Source organism: Schistosoma mansoni (assembly GCF_000237925.1).
Source record: "Schistosoma mansoni, WGS project CABG00000000 data, supercontig 0370, strain Puerto Rico, whole genome shotgun sequence".
Lineage (NCBI taxonomy): Eukaryota > Metazoa > Platyhelminthes > Trematoda > Strigeidida > Schistosomatidae > Schistosoma > Schistosoma mansoni.
The window spans coordinates 1-18,395 of NW_017386214.1; the positions used below are offsets into that span (position 1 = coordinate 1).

Consider the following 18,395-nt stretch of genomic DNA (forward strand, 5'->3'; position numbering starts at 1 on the left):
GGACCTACCAGTCACGAGCCGAAGCCCTTAACCGATAGACCACTGAGCTGGCATCCAACGGGTTCGTGGATGCGCACTGCTGAGGAGTCCCATAATAGGACGAAACGGTCATCCAGTGCTTCCAGGTTTTCGATGGTGGTCTAGCTTCAATTGACTCATGATTTCAACTGTGAAAATGATTTTAGCAAAGTTGTAAGAGAATTATTTCAACAAAGTTAGATTAAAAACATTCTTTGAATGCTAGACAAAATGAAATACTGATGGCTTAATGAAAGCTATGTTATTGCATATATCAGTATGACGATTTGTGTAGATTGTAGTATTTTCACATTTGAATTGACTGGTCAATCTCAGCTAGACCACTATTGAAACCTGGAAGCACTGAACGGCCGTTCCGTTCCAGTATGAGACCCCTCAACAGTGAGTCGGTTCAGTGATCTAGAGGTTAAGTGTTTGTAAGCGAGACTGGAGTCCTGAGTTTAAGTCCCATGTGCGGGATCGTGGGTACGCAGTTCTGAGGAGCCCTATACTAGGATGAAACGGTCGTCTAATGCTTATAGATTTTCAATGGAAGTCTAGCTTTGGTCGACTAGTGAATTCAACTGTGAAGATAGTACATATATGTTTATAGATTATTTGCTGTTCATCTGTGATTGTCGAAAAATTAGTAGAAATCAGAAAAGAGAACACTGAAAGTGTGTCTATGACAAAATTAATTATGAAAATAAACTGTTCATCATATTCTACGTAATTGATAAGCGACTGGTTCTCTCTGTTATCAACTATCAAGAAATTTACATTTGTTTTGTACCAACAGTAATTTACCGAGGGAAATTAGATTGAAATTTTATTGGTTTGGAAATTTACAAGTTATACTAGTATTTTCAAGAGTGTTGTATTGTCGGCTACTATGTTAAGCCTAATATCTTATTCTAGGTTCTGGACAGGGCAATTTATCCATTCTTCTTGAGTCACGTTTTGACCTTGTTAATTATCCACTTATCAACCGTGATTGTTTTTATTTGAGTGTATGTGTGCACACTTCTTATCCTATTCATCACATGTCTGTAGCTTATTTTTGTATGACTATAAATATTGATTAACGCTTGATTAAATCAAGTTGGCTCACACGTTCATCTCCGCTGCACGTCATTTCTCTTTGCTCTCTCCTTTCCGCTTAGTTCCTTTGCTCATTTGACTGGATCAATGGTTTTACAAAATATGCATATTCGAAATTCATTCTCGTATTTAACTTATTCAATTTCGTTATTCACTAATGCGATTTAAGTCGATAATAATATACGAGCATAGTCAGGATGTATATTTCGACAGCAACCATTCAATAACAATCATTCATACGATAGACCTGAAGTCAGATCTCGGTCCATTAAAGTATAATCCAGAGGAAAACAATGTCACATAAAAAAATTAAACCACAGTTTTCTTACCCAATCTGACATCTATTGAAACTTAATTGGTTGAGATATTTGACATTTAAATTCAATCAACACCATTCTCATAAGTACAGTCGTAAAGTAACAATTAACCTGTTTTTTAGGTCTACGTTTTCATAAGTATATGTTGTTGGTGAAAGCTAGCGAAATGTTCAGAAATATAACCAATCTTTTGTAGAATTAGAGATTTTAAGTAAATGCCACTAGTGAATTAGTAAACACGATTACTGGGAATTAATGAACGTCTGATATACAAACAGATAATGATATAGGCTTCCTGTCGGTTTTTATTTAAAATATCCAAACATATTCAGATTTAAAAAAATAATACAATAATAATTATTCAGTTACCTTCACGAAATTGCATATTTCTTGTGGATGTAAATCCGGCATCTGCAAAAAACAGTCTGGACTTGTTGGTATTTGAAAAATTTTCTAGTTTATCTCGATTATTTCTAGAATTTTGATATTTCTCTTCATGTTCATTAGTTTCAACTAGTTGGTCATCTTCTTCAAGAAATGGAGAAGGTAAAACTTGAGATTCATGAACAAACTCATAAGTTCCATGAAAACCTTGACCTTGATAGAAAGGACTACGACTGATAAAGTCCAATCTTAATATAGGACTATGTGAAACAAGTTGTATATTCACTAGATTAGTACACAGATATGCCAAAGCTCTTGATTTATTCTTGTACATCTCAGATATGGAAATAAAATCATTATGCACAGGTATAGAATTTCTTGTACCGCATCTAATCGTTAGGAAAGAGAAAAGTTTATTAATTAATCTATGTTGCCATGCCAGATACACAACTCTACATTCTTGCTTAAAGACTGTCATTGTCCTCATTATATGACTTACTTGCTTCTCATAGAACAGTAACTGTTGTACTACTTTTAAAGCTTTAGAAATGCTAATATACATTTATTATTAGGATTTTAGTAAAACGTCGAAGTGAACTATGTTATATCCTAGCGAAGACTTTAGTACGGGTAACTCCCAGGACCTATTATTGGACGATTATTCTATATATATATTCTTATTATATAACTATTCAGTAACTAGATTATCTATATCTATATTCATCTTATTACAAGCTTCATTTTGACCTATTGATTATTATTATATGATTTACTATTCCTAGGTTATACTCAGTTTATTGATTATTGTACCCCACGCTTAGAGCCACATTTGGCTTGATCTTGTACAAATATTATTTTCTATTTTATGGTGTGATACTGTCTGTCTGTCTGTCTGGTATATAAACAAAGTATGCTTGAAATAAACGATTCGCATAGATTCGCATAGCAGAAGTTGTCATTGATGTTCTGGACTCAAGTGGAAGGACTAGGCGGATAAAGGACCAATAAGGACGCTAGATTACTCATACTAATCGAACGTCATTGATTGTCAAAGTGTTAAGGTCGTAGAAGTCGTATTTCTATTGGTGGATAATTCATGCGAGTTACGTCCTTGTTTAATTTACATAACAATTGGCGACGGTATTGGTCAAGTCATAACAAACTACATTAAACTTTAATAAAGTTTGAATAGAGTTTTCAAGGAATTTCTGAATTGTTCACTGCGATTAATGAAAACAGTAGATTAAATAAAATAGCCATTTGCAAGTAGGTCAATTATTTGAGTGAGAGAATAAAATTGTGTAATGTAGGGTAAGATCAATTGTTGACTTCCTTTTTTGATCAGTTTTGTAAATTGAGAACAAACATTTGGAGAACTGGATTATTTCTTTGATTCTAAGCTTCTGCAACTGTTCAGTCTTAAATTAAACGAGTTATCTGGAGGTGTAGACTGTTTGAATGCATGGAATCCATTATGAATAACTACGAATAAACCATGAAATATAAATTCCCCATTTAGTTCCGTAAATTTTACCTAGGCTAACTCTGTTAGGCGATGAGGTTAATAGAAGAAAAACAATTTAATTTAGGAAAATTTATTTCGGACATTACCTAGACAGACTGTATGAGTGAAACATGGAGTAAAGCCTCTCAATCTACTCAGTTTTATTAAACGTGACTCAACATTGATAGTAATACCAAGTAGAACAAGCTAAAAACAGGTAACGAATACAATAGTGGTGAGTAAACATATGTACACACATACGCTTATGTAAAAGTAACCAGTGTTACAAGCAAATAACTGATTAAGCTAAACATGTGTAGTCATATTGACTCAAAAATATAACACTTATTTGTCGAAAAGCTTTAAATAATCACATAGGCATTATGAGGAATCTATACAAGCTCTATAAGATACTATATAGTAAGTTATTGTATTCAATAGATGAACTACGTATACTGATTAAATCTTGTTGAATTATTAAAAAATTTATTCGATAATTTTACCTAGTGAACTTTTAAAATAAGTTGTACAATTTAGAGAAAGTTTGACGTGAAACATAGTTATATGGTAAAAATAGATAGCGGCTAACAGTAGAATCCAGGACATGAGTTTTGTCGTATTTGGGACTCGAATCCCAGAGTGAACATCAACTCTGGGATGCATATATCTTGAGCTGATGAGTCGCAAATAGGACGAAACGCATGTCCTGGATTCCACTATTGGTCACCATCCATCATTGTTTAAAAAGCTTGTGACTTAAGGCAATATCGAGGCAATCCGTTCAGGATGTACATATACCCACAAGAGATTGATTAATTCCAACAACAATCGGAAGATATAGGCAAACAACACCAAGTGGACAGTCATATAGATTAAATCACTATGGATACAAATATTTCTTTTTACATAGTTGTATACACACTTATTAGATTTACACACTATCTAATCAGAAATTAAATCATGTTTAAACTCATTAATATTTTTCTATCAGTAATATAAAATCAACATTTAACTTGTTACATAATTGATTTATAGGGTTTTTTCCACAATGTCAGTTTCATCATGAAAAACGGCTATTTATAATTCTAAACTTCTTGGTAATTGACTTTATATATCTATATCTTGAAACAACATATTGGGAGACAGTTATTCTTTTCATTAGTAAATTATGACTGTCATTTCATTTGAATAATAATTTGAATAAATCAAATCAGTTTGAATAAACGATGAAATGAAAACTAGTATCTATCACAAGTCAAGAAGAACAGAGAGATAGATATATAGTTGTCAGTTATATAATAGTACGTTTAATGTAACTCTCATTTATATCATATAATTTATTACATTAAGATTATCTAATGTATAAGATTAATATGATTTATAAACAGTAAGGATACTTTTGTGGTATGGGTTATTTATATCCATATAAGTAGTATATAGTGAGGGTCAGGCATAGGATGTATTTTGGCAGAAGATAGATAAGGAAAGAATAAGAATGAAGCGTAATCGGTATTAAAATGCATGAAAAATGAGATCAAAGAAGATGGACTGATATTTACAGAAGGAACAATCAAGATTGAGACAATTGATTGTTATTTTGTAAATTATCTGTTTACGGTATGGTTGTCAGATTTTAGTGAGATAGTTTGTAATTTCGTGCCTAAATACATTCGATTGTTCCATCCGTGTTCTTGTTCACCATACTTTGATTAAAAATAGATATCCAGTACAATAGTTAAAAGATAGAAAAATTTTTACAATTCTTGTGGTTACAGTAGATCCTTAAAGAATGTATGACTACAGAAGAATTAATGAAAAAGAAAAAAAACTAAGAAAATTTGGATAGTTGTTCTTTCATAATTTGGAAGCTGATCCACATTTCTAGAATTATGTAATTCTGATTGAATTTCATTGATATAGTAATACTTTTGTTGTATCTTGTTGAAGTCAATCTACATACCTTCAATAATTTTTTTTATTTACGCCTGTTACTCCCGATAGAACATAGACCAACGACCAGCATTCTCCAACCCACTCTCTCCTGAGCCTTCCTTTTTAATTCTATCCAACTTTTGTCCATTCTTCTTATGTCTGTCTCCATTTCTCGGCGTAATTTGTTCTTTGGTCTTTCTCTCCCCTTTCGGTCTTTAGGATTCCATGTGAGGGCTTGTCTTGTGACGCATGTGAGTGATTTCCTCAATGTGTCCTAGCCACTTTCAGCGTTCAATAAATTTATTCCATGATTATCAGTTGATAGGTTTCTTGTTATTGTTTAACCACTTTATACTATTGTGAAGTTAAATATACTCATTCTAACATTTCTATGAAAGAAATTTTATGTTTACCCTTTTTTAAATAGTTCTTTGGATAATATTAGGATTGTTATAAACATCTCACAAATCAAGCGGAATCTCTACAATAAATGACTTACATAAATCAGGTTTTTTTTTAATCATTTGTAAAACTTAAGTATCAATATAGATGTGCAATGAGCAACTAACTGAAAATTAATGATTGTTTGATCTAATTCACTATGATGAACAAAGTGAATTGTTCTCTTAATCAAAACGATAATTAAACAAAAGAATTTCAGTCGTCATAATCTTTCAAGGTATATACATAATGAAATGATAAATTGGTTGAATAACTCTAACTGACACAAATATTCGTATAACAAAAACATACAACTTAGTAATGTTCCAGCATGACGGAGTGTATTTTCATTGAAAACTTACACTTTGAACATGGATTATAGTCGTGATAGAAGAAAATATTTCTATTTGAAAGATGCTTAACACTTTCATTCATTTAATATTGCTTGTTTGAATCTTCCCATTCTACTGGTAACCATCATCCATGATTGCTTATATTACTTATGACTTAAGGTATTATCGAGGCAATCCGTTCAGGATGCATATATACCAATAAGAGACTGATCAATTGTATTCCAAAACACTATATGGGAAGATTCAAACCAACAATACAAAAAGAATTTTATAAATCAGTTGCATTATTAAGTGTAATTAACACCTTAAACCAACCCTGGTAATATTAGCATATTATCCAGAGTGATTAGGTTTCAAATTGTTTTTAAATTATTATTATTATTATCCTTGTCTACTCTTACCCCCCATTTCCAGTCTAGTTGACCTTTTATTTTTATCACTAACTACATCCCCTTTGAATTGTAATTTCATGTATAAAGGTTTCTTTCGAACATTTGAAATCTCCGACTTCTTCCTTGTATCATACATGTACTTCTTAATGAACGCAGCAGGTTAGCCGATCTCTGTCAGTGAGTTATAGATAAATTCTAGTTCCTGACTTAAATTATCTACTGAACAAATGTTTTTTGCTCTACTAATGAGGCATCTAATCAAATTTCTCTTATATTGGATAGGTGTAAAGCTATTTATTTATATAAATGTTCTTAACAAGTATACTATGTGTGATCAGATTGTTCGAAATGTATTGCGGTAATATATCACCACATAGTTCTGATAATCTTCCTCTTCTTATTACACTATCGTAATTAACATAATTACAATTGTCTATCACAGAAAAGAAAAACAAACTGGTCACTACCCAATATTGATACTGACCTTTCTATATTGTATATAGAATCTTCATTTTTCATTGATTTTAATTGAATTGAATGAAATGTTAAAATTATTCTTTGATTTTTATTGGCTTTAAAAATGAATCGACATTTAATATTTGGTGGATAATTACTTGGATAATATGGTGAAAAAAAATTTCCATAATTAGTTGTATGATTTAATAATTTACTATAATGAAATTCATAATCACATAATGTATTCTCTTTATGTTTTCCATTATTTTGATAATTACCTTTATTAAAAAGGGAAATAATAATAATAATAGTAATAATAATAATAGTAATAATAATAATAGTAATAATAATGATGGTAATAATAATGATAGCAATAATAGTGATAGCAATAATAATAATAGTAATAATTATAATAGTAATAATAATAGTAATAATAATAATAATGAAAATCGGTTTTCCAGGTGCAACTAAAATTTTCTTATAAATGGAGTTAAACCATAGAAACCAGTGGTTATTGCATTCGATAAATAGTATAACAGTTTGAATTATGTATTAAGTATGAGAAAATTAAGTAGATTATTTTTAAAAAAATAAAAATAATTTTGTAACTATGACTTATTTATTTAATATAATTGGTTTGTTATTATTTGATTTTTATGGTTGAGATCATGAGCCAATTGAAGGTAGACCATCGTGGAAAACCTGGAAGTACTGGACGACCGTTTCGTCTTTTTGTGGGACTCATCAGTTGTGTGCATCCACGATCCCGTCTTTCGAGATTCGAACCCAGAGCTTATCGGTCTCATGCGTGAACGCTTAACCTCTAGACCACTGAGCTGGCATCCAACTGTAATAATGTCTAAATTCAATTAATCTACGAAATTGGGTGACACATCCACCAATGTCTTCCGTGAGTTACTATCTCACAACCGACCTGTTTGAACTCCACTGGTCCCTGCTTCTTGCTAGAACTTCAGGAAAGACTTCTTGAAAGTCAGTCACTAATGAGCTTATGTTGATTAATATAAGAAGTGCTTTTTTTAAATTACTATAATATACACAAAAACCCCTTCTGATATTATTTAATTGTTTTTACTTAATGGTTTATATATTTCTTAAAGATGAAGTTAGTAAAAGTCTTAATTAACAATTTACTAAATAAAATTGATCATCGGAAAAGTTGATTTTATTTAATGAATAAAATTTTTTTTCTAGTTTTTTGTTTATTGCTGAGATTTATTGAAAAATTATTAACAGTAAGTCTTGTTCGTTGTTGTTTCGTGTTTATTATGTATAATTAAAGTTTTGCGTTAAAATAATTATCATCAGATTGAGGGTTTTGTGTGGTGATTGTAGTTACTTAATAGTAGAATTCATGAATCGATTAAAAACATGATGGTCTAGCTTTAATTGACTCATGAATTCAACTATTAAAATACTACAATCTCCAAACAAACCCTCATTCTGATAATAATAATCATATGTTCACTGGTGACTGGGTTCAAAAGGTATTTCCTGCAGTTCTAGTGAGATGCCACGACTGGTGCAGTTCATTCGTGTCTGTTTTGAAGTAGTTACTCACTAAAGACAATGTGGGACGGTGACGCAGTATGGTGCTGGCTCACTGGTCTAAAAGTGAAGCGTTCGCGCACGAGACTGAAAGTCCTAGGTTTGAGTCCCATGTGAGGGATCGTGGATGCAAACTGCTGAGGAATGACATAGTAGGACGAAATATTCGTCTAATGCTTCCAGGTTTTCCATATTGGTCTAGGTTTAATGGACTCATGAATTCGACTATTAAATTAAAATAATTCGCTTAAAGACAACTAACGTTAGAAGTAGACGTTTATTATTTATTCCTAAAAATAAATTGTATTATACAACTGACATTCAGATTATTTCAATTATGTGATTGTATTTATGTAGTCAATCATAAATGCCATATAAAGTTCGAAGCTTTAAACGAATATCAGAAACATATAAAGCATGTTTATCTTTAAAACGTTCGCCTCACATACACAAAGTAAACTAGACTGTTATTCAGTATGCTTACTTATTGCTATGATCAATGTATTTTTTACTTGTACTAAAAGCAGAGTATTATGTTACGGTCTTAAAGAAACAGCATCATGTCATGTACTTATAAAAAGTCTCCATGTAAGAAATATTTTCAGAAAAGTCAGGTAAATTTGTTATTTGTAGGAGATTAGCAGTGAGGAAGTTCAGTAAAAGTTGTGAACATAAGCAGCCAACTCACAGTAGAGTTCTAATTCGAACAGTATCATTTGAGTAAACAGTCTGTAAAAAGTAAGTTTGTATTGAACACGAACATAGGTGAGGACGATCAATGTATTTTATTATGAAATTACAGAGTTCTTCGGTAAAATCTGAAAACTAATTTATCAGTACTCCACTTGTAAATCCCCCATCATTTGTCTCAAACTTTATCGCTCTTTTATCGCCATAACAATTACTCTCTGTCCCAGTTCTCTTCGATTTGATCTTCCCAATCTTTTGCTTCATGGTATTCCACTTCTGATTGGTGTTATATTCTACTTATATAGACATAAGTGGAATACATCACAAGTTCACTTAATTTTTAAGCATGTTTGTACAAATGAACATTGCCACAAACCCTTCAAATGTTTTACAACTTTTATCTACTATTTGAAAATGTTCTTTAACACACTATTTGTTATTAGACAAAAATAGTGGATACTCACTGCTTAAGGAGTCCCACAATAGGACGAAACAACCGTTCATTACTTCCAGGTTTTCCATGGTGCTCTAACTTCAATTGACTCATGATCTCAACTATATAAAAAGACAAAAATAATACTTTACAAAACATACTTTTTAAATCAAATGTAAATTGACCAATAAATCCCATTTGTTGATTATGTTTTATACCAGGAATTTTAGAAGCTGTATGAAATATTAATAGTAATATAGAACTAATTGAATAAAAATTATTTTGTGGAAAATCATTTAAATCCCCACATAATCTATAATCAGCTGGTCTAGAAGAATTGGTTGATAAATTATAAAATGTTTGACCAAATTTTGAAGGTATTTTCATCATTTCATTATTTGTAATTTGTTGATCATTCAATTCTATTGTAGTAAACATATCTAAATAATCTATACATCTGGATAAAAGTAACAAAAAAGGACATAAAGAGAATAGAGATAGATAGATAGATAGGTAGGTAGAAATATTATTCATCAAATAATCTTTATTATTATCAGAAGGGGTTTTGTGGATATTATAGTAATTTTTAATAGTTGAGATCATGATTCAATTGAAGCTAGACAACCATGGAAAACCTGGAATCATTGGTTTAAAAGGTATTTCTTGGAGTTCTAGTGAAAAGCAGTGACCAGTAGAGTTCAACCGTGTCAGTTGTGAGATAGTAACCCACTGAAGACATTGGTAGATGTGTCACCCAATTTCGTAGATTGGTTGAAGTTAGACATTAGACATTGGATGCCTGCTCAGTGGTCTAGAGGTTGAGTGTTCGTTCACGAGACCGATAGGTCTTGGGTTCGAATCGCGCGAGGCGGGATCATGGATGCGCACTGTTGAGGAGTTCCACAATAGAACTAAACGGACGCGGACACCCTATTGATCAATATTTGATTTCACTTTCTAAGGAAATAAACATATTTCATTGATTGCCAATATAGCGTCCCCGACTAACACTAGGTTTTCACAATCTAGAAGTTCATTAAGTTTGATTATAGGAAGCTTGTGTTATCAGCAGCGGAGTCGGCCAACGGTAAATCTTAACCATCAGTACTCATATATTTTTTATAATTGCAAGTTAATAAGACTATATCCGTTTTTTTCCATCTACTAAACTACACATTAAAATTCACTTAGTATTGTTTATTTGAATCTTCCCATTGATGTTTAGGACTGCAACTGGTCAGTTTCTGATTGGCATATGAGCATACTGTGTGTCTTCACTCGATATAACCTTAGTTCACAAGCATTGTAAGCAGAGATGGATAGTGGCTAGCAGTGGAATCCAGGACGCGCGTTTCGTCCTATTTGGGACTCGTTAGCTGGGTGCTCCTGCATCTCAGAGTTGATGTTCACTCTGAGACTCGAACCCAGAACCTTTCGCTCCAGACGGTATGGCGTTATCCGCTCAGCTACTGATTCCTAATAGGCACTTACTTGTGCAATAGGGTGAAGTTTGAAATCACTTAGTAGATGAGCGGATAACGTGATGGAGCTTTTGGAGCGAAAGGTGCTGGGTTCGAGTCCCAGATTGAACACCAACTCTGAGATGCAGGTACATCCAGCTGACGAGTCCCAAATAGTCCTGGATTCCACTGCTAGCTACTATCCATCTTTGCTTACACATTAAAATATTTAGTTAGTTTAATTTATTGAAAAAACAACAACAACTTCTAACTTACTTTTTCTCAATAGGTTTCCTTAAATTGAATGTTGTAAAGGTAATTTTAACTAATTCATTAGATAGACCATGAAAATAATATAATAAACAATTTAATTCATATTGATAATTTTTTGGATAATTTGGTGTTTTAAAAATGCCAGATTTATACATTGTACTATCAAATACAAAACATCGACAATCTAAAATAAGGAAATAAATTTTATTGTTATTATAGATTGAAGTAGAAAGTAGTTGTTTCTTTTGAATAGAATTTGTTTTAAAAAAACTTGAGAAAAAAAACTGTTTTACCCATTAAACTAGTCAATCAGTCAGTCACAACGTAGAACTTCGTACGAACGTACAACAGTTCGAGCTACTATACTACATTAGCATAGAGATGCTGTTGTCGATTCAAATCCCGTAGTGGTAGAAGTAGTAAGAGTATAAGTATTATGTGAAGGATAAGGGTTTGAAGATGTTATTGAAGGAGTATAATACAGTGAAATAAATTTGGAAAGTGAAAAAGGATAGGGACATGAAGAATTCAGAAGATTAGAATTTGGGAGAACACAAAGAGTGGATGCACCTTCGCCATTGCAAACGATTTTGAGCCATGTCATTCAGGGTCTCTAACCATCGGTTGTTATCATCTCGCGGATCCCAACCAGGTAGTCTGCACCTACCAACATGACTCAATGAACTTGTCACTGACTTCATGGATTTGTGCACTCATTCAACTATCAGTTATCTAAATTTTCTTTTTACATATTTACTCATACAATGATGCCTGATAACTGAAGTATCTGTATCTTCTCAAGGGGTGTGTGTTTGTAAATTATAAAATCTTTCATTCATTCTTATATTTTAACTTTTCTGTGAAACAATTTACTGATCATTATTTCATGTAAAACCAAATTAAGCGAATCGATCATTTTCCATAACATCTAATAACATGTTGAGATTTATTGTTTCAGTTATTTGATGACAAAGTGAACCCAATTCGGTAAAGAAGATTTACATGTAGCTTACCGAACACACTATCTACGACATCTAGGTAATATTATGAGACTATTCAAACGTGGAATATGGTAAAAATATCCTAGAAACAAAGATAACGAGAATAATAATCAGGTAGATTCTAACTTTTATGAACTTTACACATTTCATCTCTGGCTCTCAACAATTATCGTCGATCAGTCATTAATATATCACGTAACTTACATTTTTGAGACACAATCTGAGAGAAAAAACAGTAGTGTCGTATGGATAATAAGTATCATTATAATGGCTTGACATGATATATTCACATAAGTTGATCATTGGATAGACCGTTAATAATAAAAATAATGGTAGATTTGTCGCAATCTAACTTTTTACGTATTGGGATATTGAAAGCACACTTCTATATGACATTTTAGTGTTATATATGGAATGCTAATAACATTTTGGAGGGATTATATTCTCTAAGTTATGTAGTTTAAATTATAACCGTTCAGTTTTTATTAAGTAATATAATTAAAAGACTGTTTTGAATTATATAAGAACTTTCGTCTAAATTAGAGCGAATAGTTTCACAGTATTTGAGCGCCGAGTTGACGTAAGACATTAAATAGGAATAATATATTTGTAAAATCTCAGCGAATGAATTTTAAAGTAAATCCAACGTTTCGCCTGGCGATCTGGTCCAAGCTTTCTCAAGGAATTATAATCAAACATCAAAATTATTGAATATAAATAGGTACATGGTTCTTCGGTTTGGTGTACACTGAAAAGGTCATTTAATCAACGTTAAAAATGTTTAAACTAGGTATATGTATTAGTGTGTAAGAGACTTCTGATGTGAAATGATAAGTATTAAGATAACATATTGTATAGAAACGTAAGTGGTGAGAGGAGAAATTTCATTCACACTATATTGTCTCCTGTCGGTGAATTTTTAAGAAAACATACAACTTGTAATATCTGATATGAATCACATATGTCACAGCGTGTATAAAATGAAGATAAATAAACAAAATAAAAGAGTGAAATTCGAACAGGAGGAATGTAATTTGAAACTGAATATATGTGTTATTTTAATGTTCTAAATAATTGTTTAACGAATTCCGATAAGACAACTGATTAGAATCATTGAATGTAATTGTCACTCAGATAATACGTTATAGATAAAACGGAAAGGAGTTCAGGTTTTAACTTATCAATGATTAGCTGCCATGGCACAGCTAATTGTATTGAAAAAGCTTGAACCAGATCACCAGGCGAAACATTGGATTTACTTCAAAATTCATTCGCTGAGATTTTACAAATATATTATTCCTATTCCATACTTTGAATTATATCCAGATAATATTGTCTGAAGTGATAGTAATAAATTCATAAACAGCTTTCCATCTTAAAGAATATCACATCTTTATCCTAATGAGCTTGAAAAATTCTTCATATCAGTTATATGTGCATCTACATTTTTCTGAAAAGAATTAAAGTTCTAAGTAAAAGGTAGTTAATTTGGTTTTTACTCAGTTTGATTATAACCGTACGTTATTTGTCAAAATAACAAAACAAATCAACATGAACATCTACATGATTATTTCAAAAAAAGACTAGTTTTTAAAATAATGTATAGAATATAACATACATCATACAAATGGTTTCGTTTCACAAATTTCAAAAGTATTTGTGTAAGTGGGTTAACAAGTACGATTATTTTGCTTTATTTTATTCCTTTCACCTATACAACTACATAGAATTGAATTATAAGCAGATGTGGATGATGTCTAGGAAAGGAATCTAAAACATGCGTTTCGTCCCGTTTGGGAATCATCAGCTGAATGTACGTGATTATAATGCATATGATCTAAGGAAACATTGAGGTAATCTGTATGTGATGTACATATGTCGAAAAGAGACTAATCAACTGAAGTTGTTAACATTAATGGGAAGATACAAATAACCAATAAAAATGAATAGAAACGAATGGTTTAATCAAATTACATACTTATTATTGTCAAAATTGAATATTTCATTGCATGTTTTGGTAATAGACTTCATAAGAACAAAAACCTATTGTTCCGTACAGGTTAACAGCCTTTACTAAGTGTGATGAAAGTAAACTATCTTAAACGATCAAGCTCTGAATCTTTGAAATCATAAGGTATATTACCAAAAAGGTAATTTTTTTTTTAAAAATACCATAGATATACTCTCAATACAGTCATTGTATTCAACAAACATGATCGTGTCTACTTCATTAATATAATCCATAGTTTCGTTATTGCAAAAGATAGAATCAATTAAATTTATTGTATTCATTCAGCCATCGAATCTGTTTGCTGGTTTTTTCAAAGAAAGAATAACTCCACTGAATTCAAATTACAATCTAGATGTCTGATGAAGCAATCTTATAAGAATTCAATGTTTGTATATCATTACAATTACCATAAATCCGAAAGGGAAGAAATTTCTCTTCTTTTCTTTTCTTTTCATTTTCTCTATTCATTTTAGTATTTTTTTCTCTCTTTTCAAAACTTTCATCAGAATGATTTATTTTTCGATAATTATTCAACGACTTGGACATAGAATGTAACTTTCTTTTAACTTTTCATTTTAATTAATTGAATCTATTTTGTTTTAAAAGGATTAATCTATAAACGATGATTTTTTTTTAGGAAAAGAAGCATGCAGAGATATATACATGCTCATTTGAGTAAAACACATGTCCATAGTTTCATTCTTATTGATCATTGTTTTTTTTGTTTTTTTTAACGGCGACTTCACTTGTCTTGGAAGTCTGGTCAGCCCTAATGGGTTGGTGTCTGACGAAATCTCAGCACGGATTCGAAAAGTTCGTTTGACTTTTGCTAACTTACGTCACCTATGGCTAAGACGAGATATTCGTCTATCAATAAAGGGACGAGTATACTGCTCAGCAGTTCGCTCTGTTCTACTTTACGGCTGTGAAACATGGCCATTAAGAGTAGAAGATACTCGTAAGTTACTAGTATTTGACTAAAGATGCCTTAGAAATATTGCTCGCATCTGCTGGGATCACCGGGTAAGTAACAGTGAGGTTAGACGCAGCGTATCAGGGAATGATGGTAAACCAGTTGATGAGGTTATGAATCTTCATCGACTGAGATGGTTGGGCCACGTGTTACGTATGTTTGAACACTGATAACCAAGACGCGCAATGCTGACTAATGTTGGAGATGGATGGAAGAAGGTTAGGGGAGGCCAAAAAGTCCTTACTAGTTCTCACTGGGCTCACACTTTACTACTTCTAACAATGTTCACCTTACTTAATGCATTAAGTAGTCTTTAGGCTAAACATTTGATCTGATGTCTAATTACATTGTTACTTCTACCCCTCTATTGTAGCCGGTGACCAACAGCAGGTTCATACGCCATTCGTTCCATCACGATAATGGAGTACATGTGCATTATTGGTTTGCAATCAGGGTTTTCCAACTCCCATAAGTGGATCCTCCGTATCCACCAACCCGGTTAAAGCTCCGGACATTCTCTTTTTGTCCTCTCAATTTTGTAAACAACAGTAATGCCACGAGAAGGCAGTGAGTAGGACTTCTATGGCAGAAGCTATATGCGCGTGGCCATGTGAGAGCATTCCGAGAGGGAGAATGAACTCTCCCCACTCTCGGCCGTACCAAAGCATTAGTTAGTTTTAAAAAAGACTACTAAAACTGGAAACAATGGACGGCCATTTCTTCTCAGTATGAGACTCTTCATGAGTGAGTCGGTTCAGTGGTCTAGAAGTTAAGTTTTCGCATGCGAGACTGAAGGTCCTAGGTTTGAGTCCCGCGTGTGGGGTCGTGGATGAGCATTGCCGACGAGTCCTATACTAGGACGAGACAGCCGTCCAGTGTTTACAGGTTCTCTATGTTGGTCTAGCTTCAATTGACTCATGCTTTCAACTATGAAACATACCAAATCTCCACAAAACCCCTTCTAATGACTTCTATATAACAATTAAAAAGATTCATTATATGTGAAAAAATTATATTTGAAATAGTCTCAGAGATTGAAATATAAATAATACCAACGTTTCGTCCAGCTAACTTGTCTGGACTTCTTCAGGGAAATAATCAAAATCATCAAAGAAATATATAGTGTTTTTTTGTTTTTTTTAAACAATCATATCAAAATCTCTACTAATTTTTAATCCAATCATATTTGGATGTCGAATTTTTTGTAAACAGGATAATATGAGTCAGTTGAATGAGAATCAAGTGAAAAGTTCAACGATGTGAATTAAAGGAGACTGTATAAGTTGTGTGTATGTATGTATGTGTAAGATGAGTTATTGATGAATGATATTCAGTGTTGATATGTTTCTATGTGAAGTAAAAATAGGAATAAAAGTGCAAAATGAAGGTTGAAAAGTTTTTTCGGAAACATCGAAATTGCAAATAAAATGAGAATCATCAAGTACATAATTGTAATGCTAAACATAACTCATATTGATTTCAGTCATAATAACGATTCATGTGAAGTAGACAGGTTGAATAAAAGAAAAGGTCAAATTACTTGTTGATGAATATTTGCCAAGTGGTAGCTAGCTGAATACCATACTTTCTGTTTAGGCTGCTCTTATTCGCCCATATATACAGCGCTTCTGCTGTCAATCTTTCTTTATGAGTGTTGAATCCTTTCTGAAGTATTTTGGCCCCTTCAAAATTAATCATGTGTCCCGTTTCCAACGCATGTAACGCTATTGCAGACTTATTCTCAAGTTTCCTTAAGTCAACCGAACATTTTTTAAACATTGTTTGTGTTCCTTCAACCTTACCTTCAATTGTCTGGATGTTTCTCCAATATAAGCCGCATTACAATCATGACAATTGATCTCATAGGCAATATTTTGTTGTTCTTCCTTTGGTAACCTATCCTTAACCTTCACCAATGACGATCTTATAGTGTCACATGTTCTAAAATACACTCTTATATCATGCTTGTTTAAGATCCGTTTGATTTCTTCCGATGTTTCACTACGGTATGGTATGACTACAGTGGACTTCCAATCTTTCTGTACACATTGTAGTTTAACTTTTCTTTCCTTTCTAACAATCTTCTTTAAAAACCCTTTTGGGTAATTGTTATCCCTAAGTGTAGATAAAATCCTACTCAATTCATATTGTTGGTCTTCCTTATCTGTAACAAGCTTAAGACTTCTGTTAATTAAATTTTTAACAACCGTAACTTTCGTACATAAAGCATGAGCCGAATCAAAATCTAAGTATCTCTCTGAATGTGTTGATTTTCTGAAAACGTTTATTTTCAACTTCCTATTATTAAGTCTTCGTTCAACCATACAGTCGAGAAATGCCAGTTTGTGGTCATCAGACTCTATTTCCTTCGTTAGATTAATTTGTTCCGAAATGTTGTTAACATTTGCAAACAATTCTTCCAAATAGTCCTGTTTAATGATAACAAAATGTCATCTACATACCGTAGCCAGACCTTTGGTGGACAAACACTTCTTGCGATTGCACTAGTTTCGAGTGAATGCATGAATAAATTCGCAACAATCGGAGAAACTGGTGAACCCATAGCTATACCTTCTTTTTGTCTGTATAGATCTCGAAATATGAATAAGGTGGACCTTAAACATAGTTCCAAACATTTTATAAACTCAGATGGATCTAACGGGCAACGTAAATTTAAATCCAAACCAGATTCTAAACAAGCATAAATAATATCCAACGCTCTGTTGATAGGTACGTTAGTAAATAAGGAAGAAACATCAAAACTTGCCATTACTTCATCCTCTTCTATGTCGATGGTATCAATAATATTTTTAAATTCCATAGAGTTTTTAATTTCATGATTAATCAGTTTTTCATACGGTTTTAGTATCCTAGCTTAATATTTCGCTAGGTTGTAAGTCGGTGAATTTGTGAAATCGACCACTGGTCTTAGTGGAATACTATCCTTGTGAATATTCGGGAGTCCATAGAATCGACAAGGGTTACAACTTTTCGGATTTAGCAAAAACCATAATGGCGTCCCGAGTTTGACCTTTAACGAATGTAAGATTTTACTTGTTTCCGCCTTAAGTTTATTGAGCGTCGTTC

The 18,395-nt window shown here is 32.3% G+C and overlaps 1 protein-coding gene across 1 annotated transcript; it reads right to left on the minus strand.

Annotated features, from left to right (window-relative positions):
• Nucleotides 1–1,797: 1,797 nt before the first annotated feature.
• Smp_138550 (hypothetical protein) lies at nt 1,798–14,616 on the minus strand (the record flags this gene model as incomplete). The annotated part of the gene is made up of 4 exons (XM_018792330.1): nt 1,798–2,209; nt 6,927–7,176; nt 9,809–10,047; nt 14,537–14,616. The coding sequence occupies 4 exons, from the start codon at nt 14,614–14,616 to the stop codon at nt 1,798–1,800; spliced, it is 981 nt and encodes a 326-aa protein (XP_018644185.1).
• Nucleotides 14,617–18,395: the final 3,779 nt, after the last annotated feature.